Source organism: Eremothecium cymbalariae, chromosome 8 (assembly GCF_000235365.1).
Source record: "Eremothecium cymbalariae DBVPG#7215 chromosome 8, complete sequence".
NCBI classification, from domain to species: domain Eukaryota; kingdom Fungi; phylum Ascomycota; class Saccharomycetes; order Saccharomycetales; family Saccharomycetaceae; genus Eremothecium; species Eremothecium cymbalariae.
The window spans coordinates 160726-175501 of NC_016456.1; the positions used below are offsets into that span (position 1 = coordinate 160726).

At 38.0% G+C, this 14776-nt stretch overlaps 7 protein-coding genes and 1 further gene across 7 annotated transcripts; 4 read left to right on the top strand and 4 right to left on the bottom strand.

Annotated features, from left to right (window-relative positions):
* Window positions 1-164: 164 nt before the first annotated feature.
* TUB4 (gamma-tubulin) lies at window positions 165-1577 on the top strand (the record flags this gene model as incomplete). The annotated part of the gene is made up of 1 exon (XM_003648138.1): window positions 165-1577. The coding sequence occupies one exon, from the start codon at window positions 165-167 to the stop codon at window positions 1575-1577; it is 1413 nt and encodes a 470-aa protein (XP_003648186.1).
* Window positions 1578-1741: 164 nt separating this feature from the next.
* On the bottom strand, window positions 1742-3211 carry LDB17 (Ldb17p; the record flags this gene model as incomplete). The annotated part of the gene is made up of 1 exon (XM_003648139.1): window positions 1742-3211. The coding sequence occupies one exon, from the start codon at window positions 3209-3211 to the stop codon at window positions 1742-1744; it is 1470 nt and encodes a 489-aa protein (XP_003648187.1).
* Window positions 3212-3408: 197 nt separating this feature from the next.
* On the top strand, window positions 3409-4068 carry ATG38 (Atg38p; the record flags this gene model as incomplete). Its single annotated transcript, XM_003648140.1, has 1 exon — window positions 3409-4068. The coding sequence occupies one exon, from the start codon at window positions 3409-3411 to the stop codon at window positions 4066-4068; it is 660 nt and encodes a 219-aa protein (XP_003648188.1).
* Window positions 4069-4161: 93 nt separating this feature from the next.
* Window positions 4162-5487, bottom strand: RPN5 (proteasome regulatory particle lid subunit RPN5; the record flags this gene model as incomplete). The annotated part of the gene is made up of 1 exon (XM_003648141.1): window positions 4162-5487. One exon carries the CDS (start codon window positions 5485-5487, stop codon window positions 4162-4164), a length of 1326 nt encoding a protein of 441 aa, XP_003648189.1.
* A 333-nt stretch (window positions 5488-5820) lies between these two features.
* On the top strand, window positions 5821-8244 carry NOP14 (snoRNA-binding rRNA-processing protein NOP14; the record flags this gene model as incomplete). The annotated part of the gene is made up of 1 exon (XM_003648142.1): window positions 5821-8244. The coding sequence occupies one exon, from the start codon at window positions 5821-5823 to the stop codon at window positions 8242-8244; it is 2424 nt and encodes an 807-aa protein (XP_003648190.1).
* Window positions 8245-8367: 123 nt separating this feature from the next.
* Window positions 8368-11064, bottom strand: ATG9 (autophagy protein ATG9; the record flags this gene model as incomplete). Its single annotated transcript, XM_003648143.1, has 1 exon — window positions 8368-11064. The coding sequence occupies one exon, from the start codon at window positions 11062-11064 to the stop codon at window positions 8368-8370; it is 2697 nt and encodes an 898-aa protein (XP_003648191.1).
* Window positions 11065-11476: 412 nt separating this feature from the next.
* Ecym_8079 lies at window positions 11477-12732 on the bottom strand (the record flags this gene model as incomplete).
* A 243-nt stretch (window positions 12733-12975) lies between these two features.
* SAS10 (rRNA-processing protein SAS10) lies at window positions 12976-14733 on the top strand (the record flags this gene model as incomplete). The annotated part of the gene is made up of 1 exon (XM_003648144.1): window positions 12976-14733. One exon carries the CDS (start codon window positions 12976-12978, stop codon window positions 14731-14733), a length of 1758 nt encoding a protein of 585 aa, XP_003648192.1.
* Between the last annotated feature and the right edge of the window lie 43 nt (window positions 14734-14776).

Here is a 14776-nt window from a genome sequence, read left to right on the forward strand (position 1 = left end):
TTCCGTGAACCCTCAGGCATCGCATTAGTGGCTGGTCACTAGTTTCGTTTATATTACCCGGCATTATAATGTCAAACTTATAAATATCGAAATAAGCGTAAACAACGCGACCTTTGAAATGTCACCTATCTGTTTGATTTGAGGAACACTAAGTTTGCTGGGAAATGACGGGAGAGGTTATATCTATTCAGGTTGGGCAATGTGGTAATCAAGTTGGTAAGCAGTTTTGGGGACAATTGGCTAAAGAGCATGGGATCGGTGTTGATGGCCAAAGTTTACATCCGGAAGAGCCTAATGTTATAAAAGAAGATGATACTAATATATTTTTCCGACAGAATGATCATAATAGGTATACCCCTAGAGCATTATTATTTGATTTAGAACCGAGTGCTATTGCAGATGTCCAAAACTGTTTCCCTGGCTTTTTTAATGAGAGAAATATCTGGATATCTAAGGATGAATTAGGAGCTGGTAATACCTGGCCTATCGGTTATGATTATGGTCAGGAAAATCAGGATGAGTTTTTAAATATGTTGGATAAAGAAATTGATGCAACAGGAAATTTTGAGGGGTTTCAATTAATACATTCTGTGGCTGGGGGCACTGGCTCTGGGTTGGGTTCCAATTTACTAGAAGCTTTGTCTGATAGATACCATAAAAAGATTGTCACGACATATTCTGTATTCCCTGGTAGTGAATCTGAGGTTGTTGTTCAACCATATAATACTGTCTTAACGTTGAGAAGATTGATAGACAATGCAGATGCATCCATTGTATTTGACAATGAGGCATTACTAAACTTGACAGCCAGGGTATTCCGAGACCCAAACACAAGCTATCAACAGACTAATCAGTTGATAGCTAGTGTCATGTCTTCGATCACGAACAGTTTAAGATTTCCAAGTTATATGTACAATTCGTTACCTAGTATATTTTCTACATTGGTACCTACACCGGAGCTTCACTTTTTGGTCCCGAGCTTTACTCCTTTCACTACTGATTTTATTCCAGAGGCGAAGGATTTTAAACGGTTGACTGCGTATGATGTAATACTAGACTTGTTTGACAGGAATAATTCTATGGTTTCTCGAGACACTGACACACCCATGTATTTAACCATATATGATGTACTACAGGGTTCCGTCGAGCAAAGCGATGTGACAAGGGCCATACTAAAGACACAACAGCGAACCAAATTCGTTCCATGGTCACCAACGTCGATCCATGTTAATTTAGGGAAAAAGTCGTCTTATAATTTATCCGCCAACTCAGACTACGTCAGTGGTATGATGCTTGCGAATACATCATCGATTATATCTGTATTGCAGAAGACTGTTTCCAGCTTCGATGTAATATTTAAAAGAGGTGCTTTCCTCCATAAATTTCAAAATGGCAAGATATTTCAACACGGATGGGACGAATTTCTAGAATCTAGAGAAGTTATCCAAAGTGTAATAGATGAGTATGCTGCGGCTGAGCAAGAAAACTACCTAGATGACATACTCACGGAAGAAGGTAATGCTGTTGGAGGGGATGCAGAAATGCTTGATATAGAAGGCAATGGAGATATCATATGATGAAGCAGAACGAGTAGAAGCACTTGTTTAGCGAGCAAACTCTATCGCTATAAAATAGTACAATCATATTAAATATCTAAATATGTAATTAAGATTGGTTCAAACATTAGTGATCAGTCAACGTCTGTATTTGAACGGGGTGCTTCATTGATGATTGTGTATTATTATGCCTTTCTAGAAGGCGGCGGTGGTGGGGGAGATGAGAATGGACTCCTGACTACCGATTTCATGGTACGCACTGGCTCAAGAAACTTACCAAAATGCCGGCCATTTTTGACAGCACATGAAGCCAAAGTACTGTTTAAGGCGTCTTCAGACTTCATGCTTCCTTTAGTAAAAGTTGAAGTAGTGTGCTTTTCTGATTCCTCTAACCTCATCTCTTCGAGGCATTTAAATGCTAATTTTGTTGTTGAAATTTGTTCAAAATTTACATCTTTTGTAGAACAGATATTATCCAAACATGAAAGATATTCTAAAAGCTTTGATAGATCCGTATATCGATAACGGGTTTTAGTCCATTCTGTATTTTTCAATAATGGATGTAGAACTCGTAAAAATGTGTTCCTCAACAATTCCTCTTCTTCTGATAGATTCGTTAAATTCCTGATCAAAACATCTACAACAACGTTTAAATCGTTTAAGTAAAAAAAGTTCATTGAAATACGCTGACCAGCAGATAAAACCAAATAAAAAATCTTAGACATCATGATTTGCAATGATTTATCCGTCTCCCTGTTGAATTGCAACATTAAGAACTCTACAAAGTTCTTAGAAACTTGGTTATCCAACAAATATTCAAAAACCTTGTTCTCTAACTCAAATTGTTGTAACGCAATAACATATTGCTCATTCAAGGCCAATAATAACCGGAATTTGGCATTGTTAAACAAATCTTCAAAAGTATCAGATCTAATTGTGCTCATCAAGTAATACACAAAGAAGTCATCGATCTTCTGTAAATTCGTTATTTCACATTTGGAATATTTGAAAATTTGAAACAATAAATCTAGAAGTACAGTCGAAATCCTCTTGAACTCTTGAATGATCTCTAAGTCCAATTCGGATAGATTGCCTTCTTGATCGGTTCTGCAGGATTCCACTCTCTCATCACCATATCGACTCAAGTAAGCAAACTGACTATAAAGATTATTATAGATAACTGTAAATCCTTGATAATCCAGAACAAAATCTAAAGAGTTGGAATCGATTTTGCACTCACACAAAATGATGTAGCTAAGAATGAACTTCATACTCATCTCAAGATTATCAATGCTTAAAAGTGACAAGATCTTAGAAATGCAGAATTCTTTATCATTCTCAAACAATTTGGAATTTAGTATAATCAATGCAGTGCGATATAAATCTTGGTCATGAGTGATGTAGTCATTATAACTTTGTGAAGCCTTTTGAATATACGATACTAGTGAAGAATTGACCGAAGATTCATTGGAGTAGTCACTCAGTTCCAAAAGTGACTCTAAATACTCCCAAAAGCGAAGTTTTTCCTCTCTTGTGTGGTTTGGTAGCATTCCATGAGACCTATGGGTGTATACCGATTCTGTTATCATAAACAGCCGCAGTTGATGATAAGTATTGTGGTAAGCGTAGCGTTGTCTGTTTAAGACTTGTGACATGACGACATACTAGGCGACCATTTTTTGAGAGGTGCTTTGAACAAAGGCTCCCCCTTCAAGAACAAGCAACTGGCACCTCAAGATACTGTAAAAGAGCCTGGCTCAATGCGACCTTGTAAGTAGGCTATTACTGAGTACAAAAGTTTTAATATGTTAGAGTTGATAGATGTATGTTAAGGGTGAATTAAGGCTTCTGTATGACCTACTTACTAACATATACTTCGGTCCAGATCTACGAACACATCGAAATAGCAGAACAGCACTGCATAGAAAGGAATTATCAAAACGCTTCAAAGGAGTATGAACATGTATTAGAACAACTAGAATCTTTGGTGAAGGATTTAGCTTTGAATGGAGATTTAAAGCGTGCAATAATGTTGCTAAAGGAGGACATTGAACTTAAGGTAAAAGAACTAGAACAATGGGATCAGCGGAAGCAACCGACACCTGCAAATACTACACAGGGTCTTTCGACCAATAATAAGAGCAGCCCTGGAAGGGTAATAGATATGAACATGCATTTGAACAATGCGAATCCTATCACGGATCCATTCCTTGCATCGATTATCAATAAGTTACAGACGAATATCTTGCAAGTTCTAACGCAGCAGTTTGCTGGCGAAGCCAAAACTGCCGGACAGAAAGAAGTGAGCTGCCTTGTTACGCAGCAGATAGCTCAGTTCCAGAAGGAAATCGCCATCTTTGAGCAGCGTAAATTTCGTGAATATGATACAAAAATGGATCAATTAATCAAGGAGAATAAAAAGTTGTCCAATCAGGTGGTCAGGCTAAAGGATAGGTGGGATAGTCTAGTGGAAAGTGCGAAACAGAAAAGGAATCAGCAGGAACGGCAATGATAGAAACTGCTACAGAACCTCACGAGCACTAAAAATTACCTTTAATAAAAATTAGTTGAAATCTATAGAGTGACGTGGTGTTACTATTTAAATTTATTTAGCTTTTAAACCATGCATAATTTCATCCTTTGTAATTAAGTGGCCAATCGTCTCTATATGTTCTAACAACTGATCCACATTAGAGGACCATTCATTTAGCAGCTCACTAGAATTCTTTGGTTTACCAAAGTTGACAATCTTCGCTGGTCTGTTAATTTTAGCATAAATCACCCCCTGATTCACCAAATTACTAATAAATGTTTCAGTTTCAGTTTCATTCAAATCCAACAGTTCGTTCAATCTTGGAAGGGTGATCCTTGTGTAGTACTTAGAAATCGTCCTTAGGTTATGCTCAATAACTCTTTTCCGTAGATCTTCCCAGTGGACTTTGTTGGAGCCAAATACAACATCTTCTTGGTTCAACAAAGGCTCATAGGTTTGCTTCACCATAGGCCACCTCATCAACTCCGCAGTTGTGAATAATTTCGCTAAGGATTCATGGAGCTCTAATTTCTTCAAATTGTTGTCCTGCTGCAACTTATAGATTAAGTCGCTTTGCAGGTTATCATAAGGAGCCAATATTAAAAAGTAAACAATATGGGATAAGGCAGGCTTCCAAAGTTCTTCTGACTTCTTAACAGAAGGAGTGTTGTAAATTTCCATATAATACTGAGCAATCTCCAAATATTCAGATTTATGTAAGCCAATCTTAATCAACAGCTTATAGTATTCTAACTTTAAAGCTTCGTACTTCTCGTTCTTGAACGTTTTCTTTAGAATCTTTCTGGACAAAACGGTAGCTTGAGAGAAATCACCTTTCAAAATACTCAACTCCATCTGTTCAATGATAAATTCTATTTTTTCACTCATTTCCATTGAACCATAAGTCTCTACCTGCAATTCACATAGCAGGTCAGTAGCTTCATCAGATTTACCCTGCGACCTCTTAATATGCGCTAATGTCCTGGTAACACGCGCCCTTTCAACCTCAACAAAGATTTTATTCTCAGTGACAGTTCTAATCGTGTCTATCGTCGTTACCTTTGTGTTTAAGTCCTTTAGGTCCTCTAAATGCTCCATGACACGTTGGACCATGGCTTGAATCGATAATTTTAATTGACCATGTTTTTTAGATAATAACACCAATTGTTCGTCCAGCAAAGGCCATTTATGATTCGCAACAAGTACGTCAACAAGCTTGACTAAAACCCTCTTAGAGGACTCGAGATCCGAAGCTTGTCTTGTTTGCTTTTCTAATGCCAATAATTTGTCTAACGCACTCGCATCATCATTTTTGGCCAAGATATCAATTTCTGGAAATTGCTCATCCAAAATATCAGCATAATTCTTTTCCGCCTTGGCTGGAGCGTCTCTGGACATCTTTAACCTCTAATAATCAAGCTACCTTCCTAATTATGCAAGTGTCTTGAGATGAATATTGTATGAACTCGCTTTGTAGATAAGAAATATAGAGCTTAACTTTGATTTGTTTGCCACCGATAATTATATAATCCGTTAATAATGATGATGATCACGTGACTTTGCCGAATTTGAATTTCTTTTAATTGAAAAATTTTAGAGCCTCATCTCATCACCATTATAGCGTACGATGATTTTAAGTACCATCATCTGAAGTAGCTTAATCCTCTAATTGTGGAGGTGCTATTAGATCTTATTTCCTGTATCTACTTGCATATACACAGAATTTACGGTATGGGAGGTTCTCAATTGAAGAGGCTGAAAGCTACTCTGCAAGCCCATGGATTGACAGGGCAGACCAATGTTAAGAAGCCCAAGGGTAAACGGCCAAGTAAGGAGTACGACCGAGAGGAAAGAGCACAAGTTTTATCGAAGATCAGGGAACAGTTCAATCCATTTGATATTAAGGTTAATAGAAACAAGGTTCAGATCTTGACCGGTGATGGAAGTAAAGTTGCGGTTGGTAAACCGGGTATATCTAAGCAGATTGGAGAAGAACAAAGAAAGGTTGCATATGAAGCTAAGAAAGCTCAAAGGAATCGTTCTGGTGCAGTGATTGATAGGCGTTTTGGTGAGAGAAATAAAAACCTTACACCTGAAGAGATTATGCTTGAACGTTTCAAAAGGGAAAAGTTAACACAGTCAAGGAAAGTTAAAAGATCGCTATTCAATTTGGATGATGAGCATGATGAGGATGATAACTTTGGTGCACTAACCCATTTTGGGGAAGCTCTTCCAGATGATTTTGAAGTAGAAAATATAGATGAAGGAGGTTTCTTGGCGGCTAAAGGGGGTTCTTCGGATAATTTTGATAGTGAACCCCCAAGAAAGAGATCCAAAGCGGAGGTTATGCAAGAAATCATCTCGAAGTCTAAATACTATAAACATGAGAGACAAAAGGCTCAGGAGAAGTTGACAAATGAAATCGAGGACTTAGATGAGGAATTTGATGACATCATGTCAGAGTTAAGAGTGGCTCCAAAACCTGGAAAACTTTCCCTCAATGAAAAACCATCTCAGGAGATTGAGTATGATATAAAGGTCAAGCAATTGGGATTAGACAAAAGAGCTGCCCCAACTGATAGAACTAAGACTGAAGAAGAACTTAATGGAGAAAGAGAACAGATGAGAAAGAAGTTGGAGGAAGATAGACTTCATCGTATGCATGGCATATATGAAACTTCAGAAAATGACCAGGGAGTTGAAGACTTGAGTAATGACTTCTGGGCAGGAAGTGATGTTGAGGAAGGTGAATATGGTGAATTCGTCAACGGCATAGCAGATTCTGATGACGACGTTAAGCTTGAAGATGATGACCAGGATCCTGAGGGTAGTGAAGAGGTTTCAAGTCATAAGATAAAACATATAAACCCTTTGCCATGTCCCCAAACGCATGACCAATTACTAGAGTTACTAGGAGATAACTTGCTTGAGGAGCATCCAAGGGTAATAAAGAGTGTCATTAGAGCCTATCAACCAAAACTAGCTGAGGGTAATAAGGAGAGATTGGGTAATTTTAGTGGTATTATATTGCGTCACATTTTATTTCTGGCTGCTAACGACTACTCTTCCAACTTTGAAGTTGTAGAAAAGGTTCAAAATTCTCTTATTTCCATACTAAAAGTCATGTCAGAAAAATACAATGAAGCATTATCCGAAGTTTGCAGAGAAATAATCACCGAAATTCAAGGTAGATTTAAAACTCGTCAGTATTATGGACTGTCTCCATCTGATCTTGTTTTCTTTTCTCTAGTAGGGTTCCTATTTTCAACGTCTGACCACTATCATCTGGTTGTTACACCTTGTAATATTTTACTTGGAGAACTATTAGAACAGATCAAACTTAATAGTTACGAAAAGATTATCTTTGGAGCAATTATTGCAAATATTGCCATGACTTATCAGAGGTTTGCTAAGAGATATATTCCAGAATTGACTTATTTTTTGTTGAAGTCTTTGAGCAGTTTGTATCCAAACATTAAAGTTGATTCAACTGAATGGTTAAACTTTAAGTTGGATAGCTACGAATTAGGCTTGTCAAATGATGGGAACTTACAGGATTTAAAGCCTACTTTAAGTTTAAGGTATCTTTTTATTACTGAATATGATAAATCCACTTTGTCATCTCTTTTGCTGAATATATTATCGACTCTTGATAGATCCATAAGTCTGTTGTGGAAAGAATTACCTGCTTTTCCTGAAATAATCCTTCGGTTCAAAACACTTCTCATTCATTATTTAGAAGTATATCCAAATACCAAGTTATTGCAACAGTTATTAGACAAAATTGAAAGATTGCTCAAATTGCAGGAACACCATCCCCTCGTCCTGCAAGATCATAAACCAGCTTCCATTCCAAGTTATACTCCTAAGTTCGAAGAAAACTTTAACCCAGAGAGAAAGTCTTATGATCCTGATAGATCAAGAAATGAAATTAACAAAATGAAGGCACAATTAAAGAAGGAGCGGAAGTTTACTATGAAGGAGATTCGCAAAGATACTAGATTTGAAGCACGACAAAGAATTGATGAACAAAGAAAGGGTGCTGAAGAATATAAAGCAAAGATGGCTCGCATTGTTAACACAATCAATACAGAGGAGGGAGCGGAAAAGAATAAGTATGAACGGGAAAAAAAACTACGTAGTGGTAAACGCTGACTTTATTTTATATGATCTATGCAACTGAAATATATAGCCTATCAGAAACGAAATTAAAATCTTTAGGTCCAATTTAAAGTTAGTTGCCCATATATATATGTGTACATATATCTTAGTTATTCGCTATCTTCCTACATCCGATTTTCTATAGTACTGGTTTAGTAATCCAAGAACACCATTACTACTTGGACCATCACCTCTTTCGGTGGGTTCGTAATCAGCAATAGGAATTGAGTTAATGAAGGACTCACCCAGGTTGTCTGAGTGGTTATGTTCGATACCTTTATCTAATCTGGCTCTCAAGTTGGGTTTTGGTTTGTTAGCTAAGATGGAAGAAGATATAGCGGTCGGGCTTAGAGATCGTATTTTGAATTCCTCTGGCTTATTTCCTAATTTAAATTGTTTTTTCCAGGAATAGTTACGATTTACGTGCTCACGAGCTGAAACATCTAGAAAGTGGTTGGGTTTTGGTATTTGATACTTGCCAACGGCGTTATCGAGATTTTGATAGTCATCAACAAAATACATGTACGATTGAATCATTTTGTTCATACCTCTATCTGACTCTTCATCACTAGAATCATCATCTGCACCTTTGTCATTTGCCCTTCTTTGATTTTGCGACTGCAGGCCTCCAGAAACAGTAGAATTTTTCTTCTGATCAGTCTCAAACATAGCATATTGGCACACATAACCAAGACCATCACCATAAACTGATACTTCTCGGAAGAAATCAACAATACTCTCCGCAGACTTAGGTAATGAAAACCATAGGATAAATGGCGTCATAACCAAACTTGCTAATTCCCTAAGTAATAAAACAACACGCAAGTTATATAATTTGCAAAATTCTTGCTTCACATCATCAGTGTGATAACGTCCTGACCACTCTTTTGGGCTATAATGTGTGTATGTGATTAATTCCTTTAGCGCCTCCTCCGGGTCGAAGACGCTATATTGATCGTTTACTGCTCCATGACAAACTGCCCATACAGTACCAAGAATGGTCATATAAAACAAAACCGTTTTATCATGTGTCAATTCAAAGTTCAGAAAGTTCTCCGGATCTAAGATGGTCATCAAACCTAATATAGCAACGAAAGATCCTGAGATAAACTTCACAAACTTGAAAAAGTAATCACATACTGCATTTGGAAACTGGTTAATGTATTTATTGGCAACCTCGTAACTTAACCCAATTCTCTTCTTGAATAGATGATATAACTCATTATATTCTCTGAATTTCCATTCCGCAACTGGGGCATATTGTCTGGAGCCTAATGATCCTGGTGAAGTCTTATATTCATTGAAATACCGGAAGAAATATAATAGGATAAAATATACAACAAGGAATGGAGATAATATAATGTTCAAAAATCCTGCTAAAATAAACCGCTTCCTTAATTCCTCACTGAGGTACTCTCTCTGGCCAGGATTCAAAAAGCTCTGCTTCAAAAATCCTGCATCATTAAACGCAAAGCCTATAATACATAAGTTGATGTTCCATTCTAAAGTTTTGGTTAGCGTACTTGTTCGATATAACGGTATTGGTAAAGACAGATGCAATATATCTCTGTTGTAAAGCGCAATCAAGTAGTTTTCTTTCCGCATGATTCTATTCGCAACATTATGGGCATCGATCCTATTTTTTGCTTTGACCTCAACAACGTTGGCTGTAACCGCATTTTGATCTTTTAGAAACATGATCTGTTTAATAACGCTTTGCCAAGGTATTGTTTGCAATTCTTTGTCGGAAATGTTTAACAAATATGTGTAAAAATTGTGAATATCAAGCAAGCTTTTAAAGTCAAAATACAGTTGTACTGCTTTTAGAAGTACAAATGTCGCAAATATCCAAAACATAATTTTAGTTGTACCTGTGATCTGTGTATGATAGCATTGCTCAATTTTAATTTCAGTGAACTTGTGACTTGATGGCAATTTTGAATAATCGATACAGTGCGACATATAAGTGGAGATGAATACGATAAATAAAAGTGTGAGTAAATTTAAAAGCTTCTCTATCATAATGCAATAAAGCCCATTTCCCAAGTAATAACCGTAAACATCTTGCAAAAATACGTCTAAATTTTCAACGTTCGCCCATTTCCAAAGCGCTCTCTCCCTTGGGCTTAATGGATTCTGTCTATTTTGAGGTACGTTATTCGTAACAGAAACTTTTGGCAATAACGCCACTCTCTTAGAACCAGACCTCGCTTGGCTTTCTTCATCCCAAATCAAGCTTTTACGGAATATAAAACTTTCCTCTTGAGAAGACTTCTGTCGACCTAAAAACTTCCTGCCCTGATCACCAATAATTTTCTTCAAAGCCATCGGCTGCTGGTTGCCTTTCCCAGAACCGCCCCTTTCCTTTGTCCTAGTCTGGAGTAGCATTGCATCCTCTTCATCACCCGAGTCCTCTAGACCCTCCGGATTCCTATCATCATCACTACTCGACCCTTGACCTAATTTTGCTATTGTATATTGCTCCGTAGCATCTAATTCCTGATCACTAAATTCTTCCTCCGTGTAATCGGTTCTCGTTCCATGAACACCAACATACTTCCTGGTATCCTCTACTAGTGGCTCAAAGCTTCCTGCCGGCAGGTCATCTTCATCTTCACTAGAACTTCCTTGATCTGATTCAATTACTCGAGATTCTTCAAGCACACGACTTGTTGACCTATCAATCTGGATCGGGAAATGGCTCATCTCCGTAGTTTCCAATGAATCCCCTAATTCAGACGATTGAACCCCAAAAACTCGAGACAGAAATGTATTCTTCCTATTGTTCCGAATCGTGTTTTCACTAGTTTCCATCTTGATCCATTAAACCTAGCCTTAAAGCTTCCAAGTATTGTACTATATCATATAGTATGACTCCCCTTAGTATTTATAATGTGAAATCGAATTACCAAAACTTATATGAATTTAGTAATCGTAGTGTATGACAACTTGTAATCACCATTAAGATGAACTAGGAACCGCCATAGAGGAGTTATCAAGCCACCAAGGCCGTTTAAGGGCTTTTATAGCGTCTATAACAGTGCATATTTGACGGCCATAGGTTCGAAGACATCCTTTGGGTTGTATGTACAGCGTCGGGAATATAAGTTAAGTGATAGGATCAGCGATAGTAATCGATTGTTCTCTTGCTGCAGAGATAGGATACGCCTGGCTTATATAGATAGGCTAGCTCTATAGTACACGTAGGTTAACATCTATATCCTTATTAGAATTCCGGTATAATAACTGCCCGTCCTTCGACGGTACCTAGTAGTTCTACCTCCCCTCCCTCAAGATCCAATGCAATGACGTTTTGAAGGAATGTAGATTCAGCACCTCTACAAATGTTCATTATAGTCTTTCCGAGCTTCACAGACATTCGGCCAGATTTGTGTACTCTAATGGCACCAACGCAGCCGTAGAGTGGTTTAGAAGGTTCGGGTTCTTTCTTTTTATTCTTCGTTTGTTGAGCAACAACCGGCTCCTTGCTTTTGTCCTTCTCTTCTGTCTCCTTATTATGATCATGATCGGGCGCCACTACTTTCTCAGTATCCACATCTTCCGTTAGAGCTATGACTTCCTCTTCCTGTTTAGTAGCTGCTATTTCAGGTTCTTCGAATTCAGGCAACAATGCCGGTAGTTGTAAGAACATAAACTTCCCTGGAATATTATCGATTTTATCCAGTTGCTTGGCTAGGCGTTTGTGATCAATCGCTGTCTTTAATCTTTCAGAAGCAACTTCTGGCGAGTCTAAGTCCCCATTCATGTTCAAATTACCTAGCTTTTCATGAAATGCCTCTTCCCTGCGTCTGAATACAGCTTCTAAAGTGTCTGGCTCATCAAACTTTGTGATTCCAGTAGGAGGACTCGTGTTTCTTGTGGAGGGATCAGTTGCAGCTTCCTCAAGACCTTCCATACTATTCTCTTGTATAGCAGGCTTCATACGCAGCGCTCTCACAGGAAACAATTCCGCAACTCTCTGCGATGTCTCGTCCTCGTCTCCCATGCCTGTAATATCCGAATCCTCCTCATCTGTACTTATATTTTTAAAATCATCTGCAGTATGCTCCTTTCCCATGTTAATTCGGTTTTTTTGTTCTCAGAATCTTCACTATCCGAATCGCTGCCTTGTCCCCCATCATTAGATGCCAGAAGTCCTTGCTGCAATAACTTAGATTGTGAGCCATTAACCTTAAAAAGCCCATCAACACCGGTTCCACCATTAGAAAAATTACCCGCTGCTAATGGACCTGATGTAATCACTTTCGTATTTTCAAGATAGCGAGGAAGCCTCCTCGGTTGCTGACTAGTACGAGGCTTCTTAGTATATTTCTTCCTTTCAGTAATGGGCTTCTCATCGATGATTACCTTGGCAGCTGACGCATCCCTTTCTTCTTTTGATCTCCTAGAAACAACTTTAGGTTTAAACTTCAACCCCGGTTTGGGATTGCTTCCACCTAAAGAATTTAACCGATTGGACATTATACAATTGCCTACCTAATCCTGGAACCTATTGATCTCATCAATAACTATCCTAATTTGATATAGAGTTGTGAAGTTGAAAAAAATTTTTGAGGTTGTTAGAAAAGAAACGACTTTTTCTGCCTCGAACATGGAAAATTATTCAACACAGCTCATCTCATCTCATGCATGAAATCATATTGCGTTAGAACAAAATAGAGACGTTCTTTATACCGAGCTAAGGTGGATTGTGTTAGATCAATCATGAGCAGAAAGAAGCAAGGCAACAATTTAGGTGTGGAGGCCTCATATGGTGTGAACGAGGTTGATGAATTTGCTGCTAAACGTGAAAAAGTACTCTTTGATAAAGCAGGGTTAACAGGGAAGCAATCAGGTATTGATACTAATAGTGCTGATTTTGGTTTTGATGAAGAAGAGGAGATTATGGATATTTCAGATGAATATTCAGATGATAGTGAGGAGTTAGATGCCGATGAGGCCTATAAAAAGGTGTTTGGTAGAAGGCTTGAACAGGACGAAGATGCCGAGGCAGCCGAACAAGACGATATATTGGATAATGAAGATGCATGGGGTTCAACCCGAAGCGTATACTATGGTGCAGACGATATTGAAGATGAAGAGGATGCAAAAGAGATTGAGAAGGAAGCTTTGCGCCAACAGAAGAAGCATTTGGAGGAGCTTAATATGGATGACTATTTGGGGGATGATGCAGAACATGACTGGGTGAAAGAAGCCAAAGAATTTGATATGGATCAGTTTGAAGAAACTAACAAACAGAAATCGTCTAATGTAGCAGTTTCGGATGTTTTAAACATGGATGTAGAGGCCAAAGAGAATTTTTTGCGAACTTCGTTCCCAGAGTTTTTCCCACTGTCAAAAGAATTTGAAATACAGTTGGAAAAGCTGCAATTACTGAAATCTGAAAAGCCCACAGAAGTTGGTAATATTAAAATAATGGCATTATCCTCGTACCTAGGTGCCATTTCAGTTTATTTTGCCATTTTTTTCCATGAGTTAAAGAATAATGAAAGTTTCAGCACGATGAAAGATCATCCAGTAATGGAAAGCATTTTAACTACTAAAGAAGTTTGGAGGCAGGCCCATACTTTGCCTGAAGAACGCTTCATAATAGAAGATGAACATCAGGAATCAGATAATGAAGTATTGGATAAAGAGCTGGTAGAGTTTGAATGTGAAGAATTGGAAGACGATTTAGAACCCAAAGTGGATAGCAATGCAGTCGAAAGTAATGAGGAGGACGAGGATGCTGATAATCTATTTGAAATTGATGTTTCAAAGACTCGTATCTCTAAAAAACACATTAAGAATCCTTCTGAAGATGACTTTGATGACCATGTAGAATCTGAAATAGCAGACGTCGATGCACAAGAGAAGAGAGCAAGAAAGAAAACGCTACGTTTCTACACCTCTAAGATTGATCAACAGGAAACCAAAAAGGTTGATAAATTTAAAGGTGACGACGATATACCATACAAAGAGAGATTGTTTGAAAGGCAGCAAAGGTTACTTGAAGAAGCTCGTAAACGTGGTCTCCATGATAAGAATGGTGCTGATCTCGGTAATGATGAGTATAACTCTGAAGATGAAGCCGTTGCCAAGTCTATCAATAAAGAATCCGAAGACGATTACTATTCACAAGTTAAAAAAGGTAAAGCGGCTAAAAAAGAAGCTCGTATGCAAGCTCATATGGGCGCTGTGAAAGCAGCAAGAGAAGGTAAGTTAGCTGAACTTGCTGAGGAACTTGGAGACAATGGTAAACGTGCGATTAACTACCAAATCTTGAAGAACAAGGGTTTGACTCCAAAGAGGAATAAGGATAATAGAAACTCACGTGTCAAGAAGAGAAAGAAGTACGAAAAGGCTCAAAAGAAATTGAAATCTGTACGTGCAGTTTATTCTGGCGGCCAGTCTGGAGTTTATGGAGGTGAAATGACTGGTATCAGGAAGAATCTAACGAAGTCTGTGAAGTTTAAAGGCTAACAAGACTACTCAATGTACATAGGTTTATGTTGATTAATATAAA